Source organism: Salvelinus sp. IW2-2015, linkage group LG3, assembly GCF_002910315.2.
Source record: "Salvelinus sp. IW2-2015 linkage group LG3, ASM291031v2, whole genome shotgun sequence".
NCBI lineage: Eukaryota > Metazoa > Chordata > Actinopteri > Salmoniformes > Salmonidae > Salvelinus > Salvelinus sp. IW2-2015.
The window spans coordinates 28,589,929-28,617,034 of record NC_036840.1 but is presented as its reverse complement, the minus strand read 5'-3'; the positions used below and the strand labels follow the sequence as shown (position 1 = coordinate 28,617,034).

General features: G+C 42.9%; 1 protein-coding gene across 19 annotated transcripts in view; it reads right to left on the bottom strand.

The window, feature by feature from the left end:
- The window catches only part of LOC111954133 (receptor-type tyrosine-protein phosphatase delta), a 612,441-nt gene that overhangs the window by 77,066 nt on the left and 508,269 nt on the right, over positions 1 to 27,106 (bottom strand). For 10 of the 19 annotated variants that reach the window (XM_023973666.3, XM_023973674.3, XM_070435984.1 and 7 more), the window contains exons 5-6: positions 8,536 to 8,724; positions 4,013 to 4,123 (exon numbers count right to left, since the gene is read on the bottom strand). In XM_023973666.3, coding sequence (XP_023829434.1) covers positions 4,013 to 4,123; positions 8,536 to 8,724 — 300 coding nt within the window. Of the gene's footprint in view, positions 1 to 4,012; positions 4,124 to 6,455; positions 6,474 to 8,535; positions 8,725 to 27,106 lie in introns of all 19 variants that reach the window. The other 9 variants (XM_070435959.1, XM_070435960.1, XM_070435968.1 and 6 more) reach the window with 1 other exon arrangement.

Here is a 27,106-nt window from a genome sequence, read left to right as displayed (position 1 = left end):
AGTTTCCCATCAACGGCCGAGAAAAAAAGGGACTCATAAGTTTACAGTATACAGACGGTTAACAAAAATATTTACATTTACAATACAACTTGCCCGAAATTGTACTTTTATATCTAATGTAATATATTTAACACAGTCCAGGCCTCAAAAATGGGACTAGCTACGGACTAATGATTACACAAACACCATGCACAAATGATACCATCCATACAGACATAAAGAGAACAGCACAGAGGAACTGGAGCGTCGACAGCATGGCAGAGTGAAGTGTACAAGAGAACAACTTCAATGCTGTGTTCTTCCAGTTAATGTGAAGTAAATGTGCCGCGTCACATTCTCACATCACACATACTACGGCCCGTGGTGGGAACACATCCAACTACGGTACATGGAATAGAGTGCAACTCTGCTTCTCAGATTAAAAAGTGGATACACATTCCAAAATAACCATGTTCGAGTATAAACAACAAGAAAAAACATATCCAAATTTGATATTGAAAAGAAACAGCATCCATTATGAGGTAAAAGGTTGGAGCTTGCCGTGGTGGCTTGGACTCTCTGTCATGCACACAAGCACATAGCTGGCTTAGAGAGGCAACCATGTTTGGGAATGGGAAGGAGAGAGGAGGATTGAGGGGAAAAATTGTAACAAAAAAACAGATTTCAAACATGGGGAGGACGGTTAGAGTTAGGCTGGCAGGAGGGAGGTAAGGTTTAGACTGGCAGCGTCGGGTTTCTGGGAAATTAACACTACTGGCTATTATTAAGCTAGAGTTGCTAGGGCAGGACGAATTTCCAGTGTCACTGGACAGATTAGGGGAAGTGCAACAGTATGACAGGACAGGACAGGGATAGGCAGAGGCAACTCAACACAAATCACAACGTTTTCTGAGGTTTAACTAAGTTAACCACATACGATTCAAACACACCATATAGGGTAAGCATATTTAAGGGACAGGGGCTGGGGCAGATACAGAGGGGGAATGGGTTTGGATTTAAAAAAATGTCTAGTGAGAAATTTCATTAAAGGAATGAAGTCAGTGTTACTGCTTATAGTACTCAGAATGAATATAGGTCCCAATATGCCGATCTCCTTTGATACGCAGATGCGTAATGGTGGGAGAATTTGGGGAATGCTGTTTGCTCTTCCATGCGCCTTGGAAAGATTAATCACTCAGGTGCTTTGGCGGTGAACCTCGGTGATACTAATAAAGGGTGAAACACTCCCATCGTCCCAATCACTTTTAATTAAAATTAAACAAGCTCCTCTCCAATATGGGGCACAAAAATGAGCCTTGACTAATGTAATGGCAAGAGCCATTGGGTATTCCCGCAGTATGTGGTCATTAATATACATTAAAGTGATGTGATGTAAAACTGAGCGCTAGCTAAAATAGCATTGTTTGCTAATAGCATTGTTTGCTAAAGCTAAAAGCCTGCATCTACATGTAGAATTAGCTAATGTGTTCAACCGCCATCACATTTAATACAGCACATTCTGCTAAGCAGATTGTGCCTCTCCAGAGAGAAGGAATCTCAGAAACTACTACTTGCATTATTAAATACAACTTTTCACTCGCTTCATATTTAATTAATATCCAATTGGATCCTGCTCCCCCATGACATAATGTTATCATACTAATTTGAATATCATTACATTTGTCAAGTCTTGCAGCTAATGCTCCAAATACATCATTCTTTCATGAACGCCTCTGTAGGAAAAATCCTTTGCAGAGGCAGCGTACGTCTCACAAGGCTAACAGCTGAGCGCTAAACCTCGCCACTGATTATAACAAAGGGGAATTTAGCGTATAGCTTTTAAAACATGTCTTTCTCTGAGACTATGATGAAGAGCAACAGAGGGAAAATGTGCATCCAGTCTTAGCTAGGCAGGCCGCAGAGCGTGGCAGCGCTTCATTCCAGGAGCCTGCAGTGATGGAGGACACCCTTCCAGCTCCGGTGCTGTGGCTCATGTTGCCGCTGAGCTTTTTTGTGCCGCCTGCCATTGTCACGCCGTTGGCCTGAGTAACCAAACAGGAACACTGACAAGCTAAGGACACCGATGGGCAAGGGGCAGGGGTGGGGCTAAGAGCAGAGGGGAGGGGGGGGGGGTATCTCTAGCTTGAGCATAAACAGGTCACCATGCAAATACTCCCAGAAGATGCAAATATTATCCCACACCCTCCCACCACCCCAAAGATGGACATTTCCTCCCACGACATGCACCACTTTTTGGACAGTCAAGCATCGTAGCCAAGACCAAGGGCATTCTTCATGGAAAAGATGAACTGAGAAACTCAGCAAAAACAACAGTAGTAATACAAGGCTATCGGTAATATAAATGATAATGAACCAAGAAGAGAACAAAATGAGAGAGAAAAATGGATTTGATTTGTATTCTTGAGAATTGTGTTTTGGAAGGTTGCAATAAATTCGTTTATTTAGTTTCAGTTTTGTATAAAAGTAAAAACACACCAACCTTCTCGCAGCTCTGAGGGATGTAGGGGGTTTGATGCAGAACACAATGAAATGAGGAAAGGAGAAGGAAACAAGGGAGACACAGAGAGAGTAAAAAGGCCATGTTCAAGGTGTTCAAACTGCTACGTAAAAAAATTGAAGGACTTCCTGTCACATGGGGACAGGGAGTCCGCTGCATTGCCCTCACACCCTGGTTTAGAGGCAGAGGTCCTATAGCACCAATTAAAAATGTTAAGCATTTTGAGGGCTGAAATAATTTGCTATGTTTAGCATATCATATAATCCTGTCCCAGTCATGTGGTTGGCTCATATCGAGGATTAACATGCTATACGCAGGTTGGGTTTTACATACAAATGTTCTGCATGTTGAAAATATGAGCAATACAAAAAGTAATAGTATGATATCCAGAAAGACATCGCTGTACATTTATTTGGTCAATATCCACTTTACGTTTGTTCCAAAATCAATTAGTTCATTATTCAGTATTCTAGGTATTGTCATTGATTGTGTTTTAAATTGATGATCTGTGATGGCACTGCAAACCACAAGGCTCGGAAAGAATCATAGATCTTAGTTTTTTTAAAGAAAAATACCTACAGCTGCCAGTTAAAATATTCATACAAAATGTATGAAAAACTATTCCATTTAATATGAAAAAAAGAATATCCATTACGTTTAACAACTGATCTATATGAAAAGGTAACAATGGACACGGCATCACATAAGACCTTCATTTTATCAGTAGAGAATTTATAAAAAAAACACACAATAACATTTATTCCACTGGACTTCAACTATGTAATGTGACTTTCACATAGACAGTTCATGACAATTGGAATAAAGATTTGTAAGAGTTTAAGAAGGTGATATGAAAGCCAGAATACACAGTGTTACCTATCAATGAATTATCACTTATAAGAAAATCAGCAAATAAATGTATGTGCTGATGCTATCAACACTAGCATAGACATTAAAGTTGTTGCAATTTTCAACCCGGCGTTAAGATMAAAGATTTAATGATAATTACATACAATTACTATTTAATATAATCTCAGCACTTTTAATACTGTATTGACAAAGAGAGATGAGAGTTAAAGGTGTCCTTCCAATGTTGCTCAAAAGAGAAGAAAAACAGAAAGATCAGAGAGGATCTGCTACTATGAATAGAGGGGATTGGTGGAGGGATTGTCCACCCATTTCCCCTCAAGGTACATTTAGGAGAAAAAGTCAATTAGTAGGTAAACACACCAAGCAGTCAAGTCATTGGAGTTAGATTTAGGAAAAAAAGAACAGAAAAACACAAAACAGAACACACAGGTTCAAATCAGTGCAGGTAGGTCGAATAGAACAAAACAGCCATACTTACAAGCACCTCATTGGACATGGACCTCTGGACTGGATCAGTAACTCCAGTACCCAGAATTACCCAGTTTCAACACCAGTTGTACTATAATATACCGTACCATAATATACCACTTACATTTTTTTCTTCCAAAGATGAATATTGTTGTTGTTTGATCATTGTTTTCCTACCTCTAACGTATAGATTGGCGGGGGCAGAATAGCGAGTTCCATCGTTGTTAGTGGCGACGCACTCATACTTCCCCTGGTCGGACTCTTCGCTCTGCTCAATCTGGAGGGCCCCTGCGTGGGAATAGAAGATAGGTGCCGGACACCATTGGTTAAGTGTCTGCCATTTTGAATTGAGTTGCCAAACATAAAAAAACGTGCTTGTTGTAAAACTGCTCAGGGGCCAACATGTCATTGGGGCCCCGTCACTTCTAGACTTGCTCTTTTAGTCTGCTCAGGGGCCAACATGTCATTGGGGCCCCCTCAGTCCTAGACTTGCTCTTTTAGACTGCTCAGGAGCCAACATGTCATTGGGGCCCCCTCACTCCTAGACTTGCTCTTTTAGTCTGCTCAGGAGCCAACNGCTCAGGAGCCAACATGTCATTGGGGCCCCCTCACTCCTAGACTTGCTCTTTTAGACTGCTCAGGAGCCAACATGTCATTGGGGCCCCCTCACTCTTAGACTTGCTCTTTTAGACTGCTCAGGGTCCAACATGTAATTGTGGCCCCCTCACTCCTAGACTTGCTCTTTTTTTAATCGATGAAGGTACAGAGTAAAATCGGCTACCATTGTAACTAGCGTAGAGGGATTTTTTTGTATCTGTAGGGATCATTTGCAGAGGATAGTTCACTTTCCCATTGACCAACACAACCATATTTGTTGAGCAAATAGYCATTCTTCTTGTAACTTGACAGATTTTCCCCTAACATTCCCCTAGTCTGATGTATTAAATGTGTGACATCTTAATTACATMTATTCTGTCATTATTAACAAAATACATTTGAATTATAGTAATCATGGATAGTTGCAGTCGGATTGCTACAATGTCAGGCCTACAGAAATCTTAGGGGGAAAAAAGGACATTTAACAACCATTGAAAAATATTTAATATTTAACATTTACCTCATTATTGACTTCAGTGGATACAAACAAACCTACATACATGTTGCAGGGTCTAAAAAGGCACTCAACTTTAAGGCCAGTGTTAAAATATGTCATAGTATAGCTCGACTTTGAGGGATAGGGGCAAGCCCTGCAATGTACAACATTTCACTGGACTGTCAATATGGGAATGAGTGAAACTGCTTCAAGGAAGCATGGATCAAACAAAAGAGGTTTACAGTATACAAAAGTAGCATAACAAGGGAGGACAATTAAAACAATAAATTTGGGTATGAATTTTAGCATATTTAATCACAGATCCAATATCAATCAAATGATTTAGGACTTCATCCAGTCAAAGTTGGTTAGAAAAATGCAGCACTTACAAAAAACGGGGGGGGAAAAATGCCGCTGAGATATGTTAAAAAAATACTCATCATAATATCGTATTACAAATATATCACCCTCTGTCACAAAATGTTTGACATGCAGATGTTTTCCAAAGAGCAAGAAATGTATGTCGGCACAACTTACAACCTTTTGACAACCCTTAGCTGAAAAATAAAATGCAATTGTATTAGAAGACAAAATTCAAAATTATGGCCTTGAGCCGACAAGAAGGCAACCAACCACTGCGTTAGCTTGTGAAAGCTACAAAAGACACCCATAAAAATCCACCAATGGGATCCGCAGTGTGGTGTCATATGACCAGGGGGAAAATGGCTTATGCATCAATCACTCTCCAACTCCCAAATGGCAAAAATGGACCTGCCAGGTCCTCGCCTGACTCAACTGTTTGCAATCCCCAAAACCTTGAAGAATAAAAAAAACGTCAAAAAGTAAAATAGCCTTCAAACCCAAGAAAAGTAAGAAAAATAGGTGAAAGAGAAAAAAGCACCCGGAGAAACTTTATCAAAAAAGTAGTTGTTTGGGCTTTTTTATATTTTTTTACAGAAGGTACAGGAGAGGAAAGCAAATAGAAGAAATAAAAAAATAGACTTGCAAAGACAGAAAGAGTTCTTTGGGAGAAAAAAGCAGAGAAAGGCAATGTTGTCTTCAGCATGCCTGCGTGATTCCACAGCATCTGTGCATCATTTTAGTGCTGAACAAGAGCAGCTAAGGGGGAAAAATGTTTGGTTGTTTTAGTTGGACAAAAAGAGGGACACATGAGTCGCTATGGCCAAAAATTAAACAAAAAAATGAAATAAAAATTTGAGTTCGAAAAAAATAAGTTGTCATTGGATATGCTTCTTTGAGCCAGAGCAAGCATATCACAACTGAGTTTTTTTGAAAAAGGCTCTTCAAATCAAAATTCAAAGGAGGAAGTAAAGCATAGACAAAAAATGGAGATTGGATGAAGTCAACGGAACAGGACAAATAAAAAGGAAAGTCGATAATGAGAACTAAATGGGATTTGGAGTCGGGAAACAGGACAAAAATGGAGGCGGACGGGCGGATGGATGGGACGACAGCAAGAATGAAGTTGCTTTGTTCATTCTGTGAACGTCAGTTCAGCACTCTTACCTCTTATTGGTGTACCACCTGGGTGGATAATATGAATGCAAATAAGATTAGAAAGAAGAAGCATTAGTACGAGAAGATAGAGTCTGGGGGCTTTGGAAGAAGAATCAAATTAGACTTATCAGAGTACGTAAATAATGAGTACTAGAGGAAAGAGAAAGAAGAAAGAGAGAGGGATAGAAAGAGAGAGAACTCTACTCTATTGGTTAAAAAAAGACAGGATTCATCATAGGAAGGTATCATAGGTCAGAGAAGGTCAGAGAACTTGTGCAGTGGTGTGCCTCAGGGGAGCAGCCATTTTGGAAGTGGCATGGCTTCTGAAGACCATCTACTGAAGGGAAGGCTTGGAGGAGTTGGAATATGAGAGGGAAGAGACTCGTTTAAGAGACTTGGAACCCTTTAGCTTGACCTCATAGTAATCGTTAAACATCTGCTTAAATCTCTATAATGCTAGTAGGCTTTACATGATTGAGTGAGTGGGTAAGTGGGTAAGTGGGTGAGTGGGTGAGTGNCAGTATTGAGTGAGTGAGTGAGTGAGTTTGTGAGTAGGTGAGTGAGTGATTGACCATACAGTGAGGGTAGATAGGTAGGTTTTATTACTAAGGTGGGGGATATGGCATCTCCCGGGCTAAAGCTGGGTGAAATGTGTGTGCTCTGGAAAAGGTGCCTGTATTGCTTATAGGAAAGCTTTGTGGGGGGAACGTATGTGTGCCACTAGCGTTACCTTTGTGTCTACACTAACTGTTAGTAAAATGCATGCCATGCATTTTATTAATAGTTATAACATGAAGAAAAATTAGTGGGGAGTGAAGTGTGCTTCAGAACTAAGCACTTACCAAAGGATTCTGTAGATTTAAATACGGAGAGAAGAAAGACAGCATAAAAATATGATTATATTCCTTAGGTTTAGTTACATGTTTTTTTTTTGTCAGAGTTAAATCTTTATCAACTCTACGTCACAGGAGAATGAAAGTCGCACAAAAAAAAWGTGTTAATTTACACAGTTTCTGTTGACAACAGGCAAAGGAGGGTTAACAAGACAATTTAACAAAGGACAGCTGTGGAATCTGGGAAGACAGGTGGTCAAACATAGAAAACTAAGTGTACCAGAAGTATTTGAGAAATCTTAAACAGCTTGCTATTAGCAAATATTGCTAGCCAAACTACGAGTTAAGTAACGATAAGCATATATAATTTCTAATGCTAAATCAATATCAAAAGGAAACTTTGAATATTCAGGGGATCAGGATGTGGAAATATTGGGAATAAGCCACAGGCATAGGGAAGCGAAAGCTGGAGTCTACGCGGAAAAGCATTGAGTATATCCAGAGAGAGTCAAGGGACTGGGAAAGCTAGACACAGGTCTCACACACTACTGTGGCTACTTATGGCTGGAAAACATTCCGGAAGGAAAAGTTGCCTTCATCGAAGTTAGGTTAGCTTTTCTTTTCTGATTTAGTACAACTGTTAGTTTGAAAGGACCTTTTGTTGTTAAATCACAACCAAAAGGAGAAAGAATTAGAAAGGAAATTGTCTAAATGTCTGCCTGTTCACTCCGTTCGTCAATTTTCTCTTGCCGTCTTAGAAAGCAACTAAATTGCTAAAAACCATGGGTGCTCTTTTGCAAGTTCTGAACGAAGCCCAACGTTGAATATTAATCGTTTAAGAGAAATCAAGTAATAAAAACTGAGGAAATCAAAAGAAGAGAATGGATCCGTCAAACACTGCACCGGGGCAGTCAAAGGGAATCAACTAAACCAAAAGAAAAGAAACTCGTCAGAAGAACAGTCACAGCAGTGAGCAATGAGAGAGTCAGACTGAAGCGGCAACAAACATGGAGATAACCGACAGAGCCATGACAAAACCGGAGGCAGGGGTGGGAGGAACAGACGAGACACACCAGGACACACACAGTTGAGGAGGAGGAAGCAGCAGTAGAAACAATGCCATTACCTACTAAATCAAAGCCAAAGAAGAAGAAGAAGAAGAGGAGGAGAACGAGAGACCAGAAACGGAAGGGATTGGGGTGCAAATATAAGACAGTACTCCCGGTTTATATCCGGTGGCGGCAGTGACACCCTACCTGATCTGAGCTGCTTGATGCGTCCATTGTTGTTGGTGGTGTTGACGGGCAGGAAATCTTTGAACCAGGAGATATCTGGGTCAGGGTTGCCGCTGGCAGCACAGAGCATGGTGGCCGTGCGAGTTCGCTCTACCACTTTCAACTGGGGGCCCATGTCAATGGTGGGGAAACCAGCAGGCAGTTGGTCCTCTGTGAAAACCAAGAGGAAACCATAGCTGTGAGCTCATTGAGTGCAAAGTGAGCGGAGTGGGAGGGGAGAGAGCCAAAGGAAGACAGCAGACATAATCACAATCAATAGGAGATTAATAATCAACAAGAATGTGTGTGTGAGTGGGAGAGCGAAACAGACAGAGACAGAGAGACAGGAGACAGAGACAGAGACAGAGACAGAGACAGAGACAGAGAACAGAGAAGAGAGAGAGAGAGAGAGAGAGAGAGAGAGAGAGAGAGAGAGAGAGAGAGAGAGACGAGAGAGAGAGAGAGAGAGAGAGAAGAGAGAGAGAGAGAGAGAGAGAGAGAGAGAGAGAGAGAGAGAGAGAAAGTGACATATTGAGATGTGTATGCGTGCACTGCATTCATAGTATTGTCAAGTTCTGAACAGTTATTCAGTGACATAATACTATTTTCTGATTCCATCCGAGTTATACTTTGCATAAAACTTCAAATAATACAAAATAACATGAAAATTGAGATTGAACGTTTACATAACCACTAGTCACAATATTCAGCAAAGCTCAGCATTTTTAAAATTTATTATTATTTATTTAAAAAAATTATCTGTCGGGCCCAGCCGCGAACTCAGGCTCTGGGTGTAGTTAATCCGACACCTCTCTGCGTAGTCATCGCCATTTTACCTGCTGTTAGCTGATTATCTGCTGTTGTCTCACCTGTTGTCTTAGCTAGCTCTAACCAAACAATACCTGTTATTACTTTATGCCTCGCTGTATGTCTCTCTCGAATGTCAATATGCCTTGTATACTGTTGTCCAGTTAGTTATCATTGTTTTAGTTTACAATGGAGCCCCTACTTCCACTCTTCATACCTCTGACACCTCCTTTGTCCCACCACCCACTCATGCGGTGACCTCACCCATTATATGTTTCCGGCTTCCGGCTTCCGGCTTCCGGCGCCGACCGAGATGGCCGCCTCGCTTCGCGTTCCTTGGAAAATATGCAGTATTTTGTTTTTTTATGTGTTATTCCTTACATTGGTACCCCAGGTAATCTTAGGTTTCATTACATACAGTCGGGAGGATCAACTGAATATAAGAGCAACGTCAACTCACCACCGTTACAACCAGGAATATGACTTTCCCGAAACGGATCCAGGGTTTTGCCTTCACCCAATACAATGGATCTGATCCCAGCCAGCGACCCTATGCGACGCCGTAAAAGGGGCAAACGTCGAGCGGTCTCCTGGTCAGGCTTCGGAGACGGGCACATCGCGCTCCACTCCCTAGCATACTACTCGCCAATGTCCAGTCTCTTGACAATAAGGTTGATGAAATCCGAGCAAGGGTAACATTCCAGAGAGACATCAGAGATTGTAACGTTCTCTGCTTCACGGAAACATGGCTAACTCAAGAGACGCTAACGGAGTCGGTGCAGCCAGCTGGTTTCTTCACGCATCGAGCCGACAGAAACAAGCATCTTTCTGGTAAGAAGAGGGGCGGGGGTGTATGCTTTATGATTAACGAGACGTGGTGTGATCATAACAACATACAGGAACTCAAGTCATTCTGTTCACCTGATCTAGAATTCCTCACAATCAAATGTCGACTGCATTATCTACCAAGGGAATTCTCTTCGATTATAATCACAGCCGTATATATTCCCCCCCAAGCAGACACATCGATGGCCCTGAACGAACTTTATCTGACTCTTTGTAAACTGGAAACCACACACCCTGAGGCTGCATTCATCGTAGCTGGGGATTTTAACAAAAGGCTATCTGAAACAAAACTCCCTAATCTATCAGCAATTCGACTGTGCTACCGGGCTGGTAAAACCTTGGATCATTGTTATACTAACTTCCGCGACGCATATAAGGCCCCCCGCCCTCCTTTCGGAAAAGCTGACCACGGACTCCATTTTGTTGCTTCCAGCCTACAAACAGAAACTAAAAACAAGCTCCCTCGCTCAGGTCTGTTCAACGCTGGTCCGACCAATTCTATTCCACGCTTCAAGACTGCTTCGATCACGCGATTGGAATATGTTCCGCATTGCGTCCAACAACAATTTGACGAATACGCTGACTCGGGAGCGGTTATTAGAAAGTGCATGACGATGTCTACCCACAGCAACGATTAAAACATCCCAAACCAGAAACCGTGGATTGACGTCAGCATTCGCGTGAAACTGAAAGCGCGAACCACTGCTTTTAACCAGGGCAAGGTGACCGAAAACATGACCGAATACAAACAGTGTAGCTATTCTCTCCGCAGGCAATCAAACAAGCTAAGTCCCAGTATAGAGACAAAATAGAGTCCCAATTCAACAGCTCAGACACAAGAGGTATGTGGCAGGTCTACAGTCAATCACGGATTACAAAAAGAAAACCAGCCCGTCGCGGACCAGGATGTCTTGCTCCCAGACAGGCTAAATAACTTTTTTGCCGCTTTTGAGGACAATACAGTGCCACTGACACGGCCCGCTACCAAACTCGCGGTCTCCTTCACTGCCGCGGGTGAGTAAAACATTTAAACGTGTTAACCCTCGCAAGGCTGCAGGCCCAGACGGCATTCCCAGCGCGTCCTCAGAGCATGCGCAGACCAGCTGGCTGTGTGTTTACGGACATATTCCAATCAATCCTATCCCAGTCTGCTGTTCCACATGCTTCAAGAGGGGCACCATTGTTCTGTTCCCAAGAAAGCTAAGGTAACTGAGCAAATGACTACCGCCCCGTAGCACTCACTTCCTCATCATGAAGTGCTTTGAGAGACTAGTCAAGGAACCATATCACCTCCACCCTACCGGACACCCTAGACCCACTCCAATTTGCTTACCGACGCCAATAGGTCACAGACAGACGACGCATCGCAACCGGTGCATTCAAAGCAGGACCGAGAGACTGAAAAACAGCTTCTATCTCAAGGCCATCAGTCTGATAAACAGCCACCACTAACATTTGCGGCCGCTGCAACATACTGACTCAACTCCAGCCACTTTAATAATGGGAATTGATGGAAATTATGTAAAAATGTACAACTAGCCACTTTAACAATGCCACTTAATATAATGTTTAACATACCCTTACATTACTCATCTCATATGTTATGTATACTGTACTCTATATCATTCTACTGCATCTTGCCCATCTTATTAATACATGTATCACTAGCCACTTTAAACTATGCCACTTTATGTTTACATACCCTACACTTACTCATTCTATTTATGAATAACTGTACTCTATACCATCTACTGCATCTTGCCTATGCCGTTCTGTACCATCACTCATTCATATATCTTTATGTACATATTCTTTACCTTTACACTGTGTGTAAAGGTAGTAGTTTGTGAATTGTTAGGTTAGATTACTTGTTGGTTATTACTGCATTGTCGGAACTAGAAGCACAAGCATTTCGCTACACTCGATTAACATCTGCTAACCATGTGTATGTGACAATAAAATTTGATTTGGATTTGATTTATAACCAGCAGTGTCCGAGAGACACATCTCCTTATCATCACCCGGTGCCGTGGGCTTACCTCCGCTGTACCCGCACCCCACCATAGCCCTGTCTGCACATTATGCCCCTGATCTATTCTACCACGCCCAGAAATCTGCCTCCTTTTATTCTTGTGTCCCCAGCTCTAGGCGACCAGTTTGTAGCTTTTAGCCGTACCCTCATCCGTACTCCTGCCTCATGTTCCTCGAGTGATGTGGAGGTAAACCCAGGCCCTGCATGTCCCCAGGCACCCTCATTTGTTGACTTTTGTGATCGAAAAAGCCTTTGGTTTCATGCATGTCAACAATCAGAAGCCTCCTCCCTAAGTTTGTTTTACTCACTGCTTTAGCACACTCTGCCAACCCTGATGTCCTTGCCGTGTCTGAATCCTGGCTTAGGAAGGCCACCAAAAATGTGGAGATTTTCCATACCCAACTATAAATTTTCCGTTCAAGATAGAATTGCCAAAGGGGGAGGAGTTGCAATCTAACTGCAGAGATAGCCTGCAAAGTAATGTCATACTTTCCAGGTCCATTCCAAACAGTTGGAACTTCTAATTTAAAAAATGTATCTCTCCAGAAATAAGTCTCACACTGTTGCCGTCTGCTACCGACCCCTCAGCTCCCAGCTGGTGCCCTGGACACCATTGTGAATTGATCGCCCCCATCTAGCTTCAGAGTTTGTTCTGCTAGGTGACCTAAACTGGGATATGCTCAATACCCCGGCAGTCCTACATCTAAGCTAGATGCCCTCAATCTCAGCACAAATCACAAAGGAACCCACCAGGTACACCCTAAAATCCGTAAACGATGGGCACCCATAGACCATTATCCCTGACCAACTTGCCGCTCCAAATACTCCTCTGCTGTCTTAATCAAGATCTCAGCGATCACTGCCTCATTGCCTGTTCGCTACGGGTCTGCGGTCAAACGACCACCCCTCATCACTGTCAAACGCTCCCTAAAAACACTTCTGCGAGCAGCGCCTTTCAAATTGACCTGGCCCGGGTATCCTGGAAGGATATTGACATCATCCCGTCAGTTGAGGATGGCTGGTCATTCTTTAAAAGTAACTTCCTCACCATCTTAGATAAGCATGCCTGTTCAAAAAACGCAGAACTAAGAACAGATATAGCCCCCTTGTTCACTCCAGACCTGACTGCCCTCGACCAGCACAAAAACATCTGTGGCGGACTGCAATAGGCATCGATATGCAACTGTTCAGGAAGTCGGAATCAATACACGCGTCAGTCAGGAAGCAAAGGCTAGCTTTTTCAAGCAGAAAGTTTCATCCTGTAGCTCTAACTCCAAAAAGTTCTGGGACACTGTAAAGTCCATGGAGAAGAAGGAGCACTTCCTCCGCTGCCACTGCACTGAGGCTAGGTAACACGCGTCATCACCGATAATCATTGATAATCGACAACTTCAACAAGCATTTCTCAACGGCTGGCCATGCCTTCCACCTGGCTCTCAACCTCGGCCAACAGCTCCGGCCCCCCGTCTCGCATGGACCTCCCCCGCAGCTACCGCCAAGCATCCCAGCTTCTCCTTTACCCAAATCCAGATAGCTGATGTCCTGAAAGAGCTGCAACCCTGGACCCATACAAATCAGCTGGGCTTGACAATCTAGACCCCCTATTTCTGAAACTACTCGCCCCCATTGTCGCAACCCCTATTACCCAGCCTGTTCAAACCTGTCTTTCATATCGTCTGAGATCCCCAAGGATTGGAAAGCTGGCCGCGGTCATCCCAGACACCCTGGATCCAAACTGTTACAGACGCTATATCCATCCTGCCTGCCTATCTAAGGTCTTCGAAAGCCAAGTTAATAAACAGATCACTGGACCATCTCGAATCCCATCGTACCTTCTCCGCTGTGCAATCCGGTTCCGAGCCAGTCACTGGTGCACCTCAGCCAGTTCAAGGTACTAAACGATATCATAACCGCCATTGATAAAAGACAGTACTGTGCAGCCGTCTTCATCGACCTGGCCATGGCTTTCGACTCTGTCCAATCACCCATATTCTATTCGGCAGACTCAGTAGCCTCGTTTTTTCTGATGACTGGCCCTTGCCTGGTTCACCAACTACATTGCAGACAGAGTTCAGTGTGTCAAATCGGAGGGCTGTTGTCCGGTCCTCTGGCAGTCCTCTATGGGGGTACCACAGGGTTCAATTCTCGGGCCGACTCTTTTCTCTGTATATATCAATGATGTTGCTCTTGCTGGCGGGCGATTCCCTGATCCACCTCTACGCAGACGACACCATTCTGTATACTTCTGGCCCTTCCTTGGACACTGTGCTATCTAACCTCCAAACTAGCTTCAATGCCATACAGCACTCCTTCCGTGGCCTCCAACTGCTCTTAAACGCTAGTAAAACCAAATGCATGCTTTTCAACCGTTCGCTGCCTGCCACCGCCCGCCCGACTAGCAACCACCCTGGACGGTTCCGACCTAGAATATGTGGACATCTATAAATACCTAGGTGTCTGGCTAGACTGTAAACTCTCCTTCCAGACTCATATTAAACATCTCCAATCCAAAATCAAATCAAGATTCGGCTTTCTATTTCGCAACAAAGCCTCCTTCACTCACGCCGCCAAATCACCCTAATAAAACTGACTATCCTACCGATCCTCGACTTCGGCGATGTCATCTACAAATAGCTTCCAATACTCTACTCAGCAAACTAAATGCAGTTTATCATAGTGCCATCCGTTTTGTTACTAAAACACCTTATACCACCCACCACTGCGACCTGTATGCTCTAGTCGGCTGGCCCTCGCTACATATTCGTCGCCAGACCCATGGCTCCAGGTCATCTATAAGTCCATGCTAGGTAAAGCTCCGCCTTATCTCAGTTCACTGGTCACGATATCAACACCCACCCGTAGCACGCGCTCCAGCAGGTATATCTCACTGATCATCCCAAAAGCCAACACCTCATTTGGCCACCTGTCCTTCCAGTTCTCTGCTGCCTGTGACTGGAACGAATTGCAAAAATCGCTGAAGTTGGAGACTTTTTACCCTCACCAACTTTAAACATCTGCTATCTGAGCAGCTAACCGATCGCTGCAGCTGTACATAGTCCATCTGTAAACAACCCACCCAATTTACCTACCTCATCCCCTTACTGTTTTTATTTATTTATTTTTTGCTCTTTTGCACACCAGTATCTCTACTTGCTCATGATCATCTTGATATTTATCACTCCAGTGTTAATCTGCTAAATTGTAATTATTCGCTCCTATGGCCTATTTATTGCCTACCTCATGACTTTTGCACACAATGTATATAGACTCATTTTGTTTTTTCCCCCTACTGTGTTATTGACTTGTTTATTGTTTACTCCATGTGTAACTCTGTGTTGTTGTCTGTTCACACTGCTATGCTATATCTTGGCCAGGTCGCAGTTGRAAATGAGAACTTGTTCTCAACTAGCCTACCTGGTTAAATAAAGGTGAAATAAAAAAATTAAATAGATATTATAAAAATGTGACACAAAACACAACATGTTTTTCAGACAGTTGACACTTGGGGTGTGTTTTGAGTATTTGTACTGCTTCTCGGCATGTGTACAACTGCATACTGGATGGTGTGACAAGAGAGTGTGCATGTGTCTCTGCCACATAAACCTGTCTCTTCCTCTGCCTGCGCTACAAAGTGCTGCTATCAGAAAGGGGAACTGCTCCTCTCGCTGTTCTTCGAGATGCAAGACAAGATAACTAATGCAGCTCCCGCTCCTGAGCAAAAAAATTTCTGTTTAACAAAACAATGACAATCAAAGGCCTACATCAGCTTTTCTGGCCCTTGAGGCTCTTAGCAGGAAGATGACTCTCTTTCACAGCGAGAGAAGGCTTTTACAGAGAGCGCTGGGGCACATATCCCATCCAAAATGGCTATTGCTTTACCTTGGTTAAGTTAACAAAGCGCTAATATGACACACAGAACCAATGCGGTTGGCATACCAGTGAGGCTGAAGCACACCTTAAAGCTTCACTCTTCCCATCATGATATGGCTAATTAGCATCTTTTTCCTTCCCTCTCGCAAAAGCCACCTATTCTGACTCACTCATTAAAGTTAAAGACACACATCAGGCTGGAAACAGCTTTGAGCAGCCGCTGCCTCTGTCCAGCTGACAACAGTTGTGGCTCCCTTCCAACAATACTTTTGGTTATCTGTCAGGAGAGGATACCGTGGCGGGTACATCCTTTTCAAGAATTGAACTTCATTACAAATTAGGAACTTAGTTTTGAGCTTCAAAACTTTCCCTCCTCAAGTTAATGTCCCAACCTGAACCAAGGTTTACTTTAACGAGTGAATGCTGGTGATGAGGGCATAAGCACAGAAATAGAATTCCATTCTATTTATATACGTAGGTCTGACAGTCAACTTCTAAAAAATGAACTTGGAGAATGTCTTTGGGGTGGCTAAAACTAATTGCCAAGTCTTTGCGATTCAGAGTAATTAAGGGAAGGGGAAAGGGGTTTTAATAAGACAAAACTATTTTAAGTGTAATTAGCAATACATCATGACACAAACACACAGTTTAGCATACATCCTCAATCCAAGGTGTTAAGTATCCTAAGTGTCTTCTTCTTCTCGATCATTGGCCATTTAAGAAATTAGGTATGCCTGGGGGTTGGTCCATCTAAAAGTTTGCTGGCATCATGTTTCCTCATCCTACATAAAGAGACTCACTCTCACACAACCGTGAATATGTGATCCTACCTCGAATAGTGTTGCGCGCTGCTAATTTTAGTTCCATTGCGGCGTATTGAGCTACCTGTTGGGGCGGCGCTACTGACTAATGTGCACTCTATTAACATCTTGAGTTGCAATCAATCACACCGCAAACAAATGGAAATAAGTAACTGATCACAAGGCAACTAGTGAGAGAGAAAGAGAGAGAGACAGAGAGCGAGAGAGAGAGAGAGAGAGAGAGAGAGAAAGAGAGAGAGCGAGAGAGCGAGGAGAAAGAGTCACAGAGTGTGTTGAGGAAATACACAACTTCCACTTTTATTTAGTAAGGAGTCTTCGGGCTATACAAAAATAAGTCACCACAAAACATGCTCTCTCATTGTATGGTAATTAACCATCAATAAAGGCATGGATTTGGTATCGGATAAGGCTTGAACTTCTGTCAATGTTGGATACTCATGCAGGCCCATTCATTTTAATACTGATAGTCCAAGTCTAAAATAGGGACAATGAAATGATATTGTTGAACTAAACCAGTGAGTCAAATGATTTACTTTGATTGTTAAACAGACTGACAAAAAAAAGTTTAAATAATTTAGATTTCGAGAGCCTAACAAACATTTTTCTCACAAATATGTTTAACTTCTAAACTATTTTGAAGCACACCTCTCATGACTTTGGGGTATGCAGTTAAGAAAGCTGGTCAAGAAGAATGCTTTAAAAGCTTTGCAGATTAATACATCAAATGTGACATTAAATCAACTGGTTACAGCCGTTGCCCACACGGCATAAAATAACGGGAAATGGTTTTAGATTCCAAGTAAAAAGAAGACACGGAAAAAAGACAAGGACGGTACATTTCTTTCATAGAATGCATCTCTGTGTTAAAGTACCATTAACGAAACAGCCTAATGAAAGAGGTGTTCGTTTGAGGGGAGGGAGAGGAGGATGAGGTGGAGGAGAGGAATTAATTGAGCGAGGTATCACCCTCTCCTGAGCTTCCCACAGGCCGTTCCAAGGTCGAATGGAAAATCAGTCGATTTCTAAAGCGAGTCAAAAGCTACCTGCTCGAACACAATAACCAGGAGCATGCCTCGGAGGACGCATGTTGAATATCATAATGGGATGTCACAATCCGTGCAGCCTAAAAATCATTGTCGGAGAAAAGTACAATGTATGGTTGAGGGGGCAAATATGTGCTCAGGAGATCATAATTGTGCCGTCCTCTGATCAATAAAAATTGCWCTCGTGCTGGGCAAAGCAATACCCTTGTTAATTTTACTCCGTAGACAAAGCTAGTTGAAAGAGAACGCCGCAGGACAATGCCTACATGTTCAAATATATCCACTGTGTGGTCTTTGTCAGAATTCCATTGTTTGATACAAAATCAGCTCGAGTTTGAGAGATCTAAGGTGGTGCAGTCGTGCTCCTCCGGAGCAGCCAAGAAGTCATGACATCAGAGGTATCTTCAGACACTGCCCGACCATAACTCTAAAACTACCCCTGTGATCTAAAAATACCAAAAAGGCCCCTTTTGTCTTCCCACAGTACCTGTATGCCTTCCTCTGCCACTCCCAGTACACAATGTTACCTCATAGAATGCACCGTGTGGCTCAGTTGTTTGAGCATGGAGCTTGCAAAGCCAGGGTTGTGGGTTTTGATTCCCGTGGGGGGCCAGAATGGAAAAGTATGAAAATGTATACACTCACTACAGGATAAACGTAAATAATTAGCATTGTGCTAATAAATGAGGAAATTAAACACCTTTCCTCCACTTATGGTGTGATTAACAACTCAAATTGGGCCGAGCTGTGGCAGTATTTTCTTCAGGASGCCAAGAGAGCCAAATAAAACGAGAATAATCGCTAGTTAATTTATGCAACATGATGTTTGTTGTACGCCTTTTTGAAAAAGTTATTGACAAAGTGTTAAAAAGGAATTAATTCATTAATCTAACGGGGCAAAGCGGCTAGCAATTTTACTATGTGCTATGTTTGCAGTTCTGCTAATAGGCAGGGCTTGGGTTTTCGACTTGTGGTTGCATAAATTATCAACACGGGCTAATTCATTACCGCTCAGGGAACTGTTGGCTGTTTCCTGTGATAGAATTGGAAATTGGAAAACGTTGAATTTGTGTGTGTGTGTGTGTGTGTGTGTGTGTGTGTGTGTGTGTGTTGTTGTGTGTGTGTGTGTGTGTGTGTGTGTGTGTGTGTGTGTGTGTGTGTGTGTGTGTGTGTGTGTGTGTGTGTGTGTCGGTGTGTGTCGGTGTTCAGCATGCATGACATCGCCACTCCCTGTGCATTGATGTAAAATGCAGCATAAAGAGACCTCTGTGAGGGTTGCTTTTCACCTCACAGGAGAAAAAAACCCTGAAAGCTCAAGGACAGTTTAAGATGAGGGCAGTTTCATAACTTTGCTCAAGACCGTACTGTATTCAACAATGGATCTACACACTAAATGAGATGGAGGGGAGTAATGCTGAAGTCACCTTCTAAAGAACTGCTGAGAGCTGGTGCTTGATATAAAAGCACTTGCAATGACAATTTGCACACATTAACCAGTCAGGCCATCAGGTGCCAAGTATGAGAGGATAGAAAAAAAAGACATTGGCTCAAATAGTACCTCAGTGAGCATGTTTTGGCTTAAGACCCTAGGTCATTGGACATAAGCTCAGGCTATTAGCAAATGATGTCTATCGATCAGTCATACGTCTCCGTACTGTCTCCCTAACAACATGTTGCTTTCTCCTTGATGATAAGGGAAGCCATACACGTATATTTAAAAGTCACTCATTTGGAAAGGCTTAAAAATTCTAACCAGCCCTCTAATTTGTCTCGACTGCCACCACCAAACCCTTCTCCCCTAACCCCAAGGAACGCACCCAAAACGCCCCGGTGCGACACTCCCTTTGCACAGTGGTGTAATTACAACTGACAAACATAAGTAATATTCTCTTTGGGAGGACCGCTAATTAAATCTGGCTAATTGAGTCTCGGCAGACCAGGCTAACATTTCGGATGTGATTAGTTACTGTTTACCAGACCAACTTAGCCCAGTTTGTGTAACGGTGGATTGAGTGAGAGAGGGAAGAAGGAGGGAGTACCATGTTAACAGAACGATGTGAGCCTAATGCGGTTATCTCAGTGAGGTGAACCAAGGGGCTGGATGTCTACTTCTGCCATGCTATATTTGCTACATTTTAACATCAGATTTACACAGCTATTAGAAACCACTTCTTTGACGGACAGCTTCCTGTTGACACTCTACACACTTGACCTGGGGAGAGGAAGTCAGGAAGTGTGCACTTGCTGTGTGCCATTATTTGCTAGTTAACCACTCTCACATGATCCTGACTAGAACATTGAGTTGTGAGTGGAATATTTAATAAATCTGGCAGTCAACGCTTCTAATACAGCGAGGTCGCGGTAGTGGTTTCTATAATTCACACTTCATTCAATTTCAAAATGACCTAATAAGTACAGAGGGATTTGAGGGGAGGAAATAAATAAGCCTTTTCTGTTGTGCGGTGGACTCCCCCCCCCCCCCCCCAAAAAATGAATCTATAAAGACATAAACCTTTCCGGTCACATTCCGGCATTAATTCCATGCCTGCCGCACAAGGATTGGATTCAGTCAGGCCTTTTCCCCCCCCTTGGCGGAACCAGACTTTTCACCCCAGGCTTTAGGTTATTCTTCTGGGAAAATCCCTGCAGGCTAAAATAAGATATATTTGTTGGACCTTTCTGAGCGGGTACAATCTACTTAAAGAGGCTGTCACAGGTCAGTGGCGAAAGACCGTGCTGAGAATCATTGTTGTTTGGGAATCACTCCTGCCTGAAGATGGCGGATTATCGTAATGCTGGAAAGTCAGTTGGGGGAACTGTTCAAGTATGACACCCATCCGTCTTATATTTCTCACTCCTTTTAGCTTTATTGTACAGCATGCCCAGTTTAGAATTTGATATTATTATTCTTTTTGGTCTTGAGATAAGGTTTTTCAGGCAGCACAAAAAGGCACAATGCATTTCACATTTCCTTTTGAGTGTGACGGTAGTAACTATTTGCTTCCACCTCTAAATCACACAGCAGCCACAGCCTTTTCTCCTCAGTATAGTGTGCAATGTTCAGTTAAGGCACACTAATTAGAAATGTAGCTGCGATCAAAGCACCAAATAAATAAAGCAAAAGCCTGGAAGATGAAGAATTTCCCGGGTTAGGAATGTTAACCAACCATCTCTTTTGCTTCTCCAACACTCCTCCAATGACAATCATTTAGTTGGGCCTGGCTTGCGGAGTCCATGGCATGCATTGCTGATTGGGCATTAAAATGGAAATTAGTTCTAATTAAGTCTTGGTTGCTTTATGGACTTGGATAATAGTGACCTACAAGTGCAGGCATGCAACGCACACAGAATGGAGAGAGCGGGAACGAGAAGGAACGAGAGAATGAAAGACAGAGTGCAGTGGCCTCGGGAGAGGATAAAATGGAAATGGTGCCAGAGTCCAGGATAAATCATCTAACAAATCATCTCTCAGGGCATAGATGAGGGAGCGAAATCTGCAGGCCAAGAAAATCTGCCAGAAAAGGCGATCTAAGGATGACTGGCACTGTAACGCACTCAGGACTTGACCATTACCCCAGGACACTGGCAGATGTCCAACAGTGCAGGATGTGTGGGCAAATGGCTTTTGACAAAGAGCACAGACCGTGCAACACTAACGTTATTGAGTTCATCCYTGCCAGCCCTTCGGTTTCAATACTGTATGTGACCCAGAGGGTTACGTGGCAGTGTAACATGCCTAGGATTTGGTATTCTATTGTGCTGATAACAAACTGTCTTTTGTGACGGGAGAACACTTTTTCTTTAGTTTTGCCATGGACTATTTTTTTTTTTAAGGGGCTTTTGGTTGAGACACAAACTTTTGAAGAAATATAAGCAATGTTGAGTAGTTGAGTAGGACAGCTTATTGTACTACGACAGCATTCGCTCTAATTTGGCAAACAGTTTTTTTCCCCCACAAAGTTCAATACAACCAGTTAGTACACCCGCTAAAGGGCGAACCTGAATCCACTTCAACAAAATGTTCCTCTCTCTGCACCCGTTCAACTAATGTATTTAATTATGTTGGCATTCGAGAGGGAACTGTTAATTATGCTTTTGTTTTCTCTCAAAATTACTCGACCAAATGTAAGAGCTCTTCAGTAACAAAGGCAGCCAGTAATTTCTCTTTGTGCCAAATCTATGACGCCATTTGCTCTCCTTTTCGCTATCTCTCATTCTCTGTTTTCCCCGACATCTCTCACCCTCCCTGCTGTTGTTTTCCCCTGCTCCACTTACAAGGTGCACTTCTCACCGCAGTAAAAAGGTGATATTTTACAGTCTAGCAAATCAATGATGACAGGCCTCTCAATCTACCCACATTTGCGTTATCAGCTATGTACAGCTGGATTGAAATATTGCAAAATGTGACAGTTCCACCTCAAAGAGAGTATTTTTATAGACAGAATATTGTCTGGCTGTGTTTCTCCACATATCCATCCATCATTTCCTCCATAAACCCTCTACAGAGGTGAAACTTGTCCCTATATGTATTTTTTACAAGGAAATTGCACTGCAATATCATTCTCTCGATCATACAACTGATTTATCTTGTGCCTTCGGACCAGTGTGCACAATGTTTTACTGTCATTTAATTAGCTTATTCCTTTTGCTTTTTAACATGGAGTTTCGCTTGTGCCTGCCAACCACGTACTCCTCTTCCATTTGAAACAGAAACAGGGCTACAGGTTAAGTGAGGCACGTCTCTGAAATCAGATTTCCCTTATAAAAACGTACCCTTCCAGGGTTATTTTGGCCACAAGAAATATGCTTTAATAGAATTCATACCCTATAATGAAATAAATAGATTTTTAAATGACATTTGTTTTGATACGTCAAGCAGAACAGGTGGGGAAAGCATGTCATGAATACAGGGTCTAGGAAATGAAAGAGATTGACACAATATAAAACAGTCCTAACTGCTGACGTTTTGGTTTCACTGCCTTCTTTCTCTGGCACTGTATTGAACAGGAAAGCTGTCACCTAAATGATGCTTTTAACACATCACAACCGATAAAAGGTGTGCTGACGGTGCGCTCTCCATGTGGACTAAGATAGCTGTTCTGTGTGTGTGTGTGTGTGCTGTCTCTTATACACATCTAGATGTGTATAAGAGACAGGATTAGGCTTGAGCTCTTGAGCGTAAATGGTTATTGACCACCAGGAGTTTGCGATACTGATTTGTCGACTTGTCTTTACTGATAGCACTTCGGTGCGAGCTACTCAAACACAACATATCCCTTCAAGACACACTGCTGTACATACAGGGCTTGTTTAAGACTTATCATACTGCAACTTGATCCCCCCCCTCTTATGGGATTCCGTTGGATTGCTTGTCAGATTATAAACGTCTCAATGTCGAATACTTGGAATACTTAAGATGCAAGTGAAAGTGATGACCTTTGACCGTCAATGGACAAAAGTATCTCACGGAGGGGAAGGTGTAGCAAACCACGCAGAGCAATACAAGTCAAGACTGCCACCGAAAGCAAGGTTGTCAAGGTTGGGAGGGAGTGCTAAATATAGTCCAAGAATATTAACAATGGAAGACAGCACACATCAAAAACAGTAAAATAGAAGACCACAAAATATAGTATATGACATTCACTCCAAGATATGGCAGATTGATCACGGGACTGATTGAGCATAATCTGGGTGTGTTGCATCATATGAATCTTATTAGGTCATCTCGATCGAACTAAAAGCCTCTTCCATTTTATACAATATCGGATTCTCTGTTTAGATCTTCACTCGCACATAATCACCTAGTTCTGACTAGCTACATCCTCAAATAGGCTTCCTTCTATCAAAAGGCATTAGATAACAGTCAAAGTACTAATACAAGTATMGCAGACAAAATCCTCATAACCAGCACTCAATAGAGACACAGCATGCAGGGGGGGATTTCCCAAATATATCATTCAGGTTTGTACTTGGCAGACAAGCACAAAGCTCAGAGTCCACCGCAGACCCGACTGCTAGAAACTAACACAACCAGAAACTAACACAGCCAAGGACTTTACTTTGTTGTAAGTTGCCCTCAAGATAGGCGTTGGTGAAACAACCTGTTACGTAAAAAGGCATTTGATCTGATCTGATCTGTGTCAATACCACGCTAGTGGCTCTAAAGCAACAAAAACAAACAGAGAATAATAAAATCTACCCACAGGACTTGTCAGTCCTCCCTAATTCCTTGTGAATTTAGAAAGCAAATGAATAGTTCAAATTTGTAGCGAAAACCCCTGACTCAATTACCGCTGTGTAAACAGACCGGTACTCAAAATCCAGCTTTCTGTCAATAATCTACTGAGTGTGTTTGGTCATGCTTTTGTTTGAGGTGGAAATATGTTAAGCCATTTCCTTGCCATGTGTGATACAGATGACTGTGTTCAGGTGACACTGGGTAAATAGTATTAGGTATTTGGTACTGTGAGCCAAGTACAGCTGGTGTTGATAGTTGTGTAATCTCGAGCTACCTCTCTCTCCTAAAAAAGTACTTTAAAGTTTATTAGATACCGTGGTTTACCAAGACATTTAGTAGAAAGAAAACAAATCTTCAGCTAGGAATCGATTTAAGATTCCGTATTTTGGGAACGGAGGAGACTGATTAGTTGCCGTACTTCCGAGGACACCAACACTCGCATATTTTATTGCATGATAGTGACGGAAGGAGAGAGGGGGGTGGGGCAGTATAAGCATGTCAGCCACCAGGCAGACAGAGTGAGAACCGTGCACTAGGCCTATCTATCGGCAATCAAAAGCTCTATCCCGTAATAGAATGGGACGGGGGGGGGGGGCAGTTTTTCCTTTAGGGATTTTTTTAAAGATTAAGGATCCCAATTTTGTTTAAACGTTTTAACGTTTAAATGTTCATACCCTTAAATTTTACCATGCCTCCCAAACAGAGTGGCATCAACTGTATCCAGCAAAACAAAGGGATGCAACTAATTTACAGAGCACATAAAGTTAATTTGCGAAAAATGCAGGGACCAAGTGTGAAAATGAGTCACTTTCAACAGCTGCTGAAATGTGTTTTTCACCTCCATCGCCTGAGGGGTCAAATAGAATTTGAGTTGTGAAATTGTGTCCGGTCTGTTCATTAACGATCGTAATGTATCAGCTTTGACAAGAAGCGAGGTATCCCATTACAAATATGCATGGGAATTTCTCTAGGAGTAAGAGGAAGGAGAGAGGAAGGAAAGCACAAGAGGAAGAGATGGAGAGAGGGAGGGAGGAAGAGAGAGAGACGAGGTTAGAGAGTGGGGGGAGGAGAAAGCTCTCCAACCTCAGGTGTCCATTCTGTCTCAGTGAAAAATAGCATCCTCTCCCCACTCGCTCTCTCCACTGATTGTTTCATGTGTAAATCCTCTTTTAGATTCTATAATTAATTCAATGTTTCTTATTTGCTATTAAAACACCCTCGGCTAATGCGTAAGATTATGGTGACTCCATGCCTGAGTCAATCAATTAATCATCGGCTGCTTTATTTTCTATTTTTCAAAACCTCCTTCACAGACGAACACGCCCACTCATTCTTCATTCAGGAAGACACTGAAAATGTACAGGAGTCAATGTATAGAGAGGAGCCTTAAAACCGATTAGCTAACAGTAAACTGGAGCCTCTTTTAAAAAACGGTTTTCCCCCATAAATGTATGCAAAATGCTCAGTCTTGTCAATACCAGGATAAATGAATGCTCTTTTTACATGACAGGTTCATTACGAGGACAAATGGCCTCTCACAGAAATCGCACTGTACCGAGCTGAACACTGCTCCTGCCAAACCAAACATCCCRTCCATTGCAGCCTGACAGATAGGGGAAGGGTGCGATTTCTTAGGCCAGCCCCTCTAAACTGACTCCGCCCACTGTTCCTCCATGCCTGCAGTCCATGTAGCCCCAGTCGCAAATCTGTTATAGCCATCGATGTCTAGCAGACTAGCAGATCACATCAGCTGACCTGAGTCCAGCAGAAATGTATATGATACCACTGTGAGGCTCACATTGGTGCCTGTGCATACTCTCTGAGCTGCGACCTTTATAAACATGACGGATTAGCCATGATATCCCTCCATTTCCACATAAGCACAGGGAGCAGAGTGAGGGAGGGGGAAAGAGGGGGGTAGGTAGAGAGGTAGGGAGTGAGAGTGGGGTTGGATGCCCCAGGGGTCGGGCTGAAATGGATGGATAAAGAGAATGATGAAAAGGAGAGATGGAGCGGGATGGGAACTGGGGCCTTCTCTCCACAGGCACTGGGGCCTTCTCTCCACAGGCCTGGCCAGGCAGGCAGTCAGGAACAAAGCTCTGTCTACGCTCAAATGCTCGCCTAGCTTTGCAGACAGCACGTCAGTTCAGGCAGATGTACTACCTTTGAGTGGTGGAGATCACTTAAAGGGAGCACGGACAGAGGGAGGGAGGGAGGGAGGTAGGGAGGGAGGGAGGGAGGCAGCTGAAAAGAGAGGAGTAGATAGAGAAAGAGGTAGTCGCTTCCTCCATCTACCACTTTTTCTTTAAATACCTCTCTCTTTTCATAATTTTTTCCCWTTGACTCCTTCCTCCTATCTTTACATGAGTTTGTCTTTTTATTTCCGTCAGGCATCTGTACATCTCATTCTCTCTCTCGGATTTCACTTAGCATATTCCATTTGCTGCCTCGTACCCTGAGCGACGAATCCGTTTACCTTAGAAAACGGAACATCATTTGTTTAGGGCGGGTAGGAAATGTCTTCTTCGTCAACTTATCTGCCATCAGCAATTTTTTTCTGTTATGATTACTAATATCAAGAAGAGGAGCAGAGAAAAAAAAAAGAAGCAACTTCAGAAAAGCTTCGAGCTATTTACCAAGCACAAAGCAGGGATGCAAGTCTTTCTTTTTTTCTTCATCACCCGGGAGGCYTACGCTCGGGAGCTCTGGTTTTAACAGTCCCTCAACTTACATTCTCTCCTTTGAGCACATTAAGCATTCATAAATAAAGAAGCCGTGGCTAGGAATACATAAACAGTGCAGTAGTGCTGTTTCTTTCATGAAGATGCACTGTGATGATGCCCTTAACACTTAATGCCATGAGGACTTTTAGTCATTTCAGTCTCTTCATGTTTTA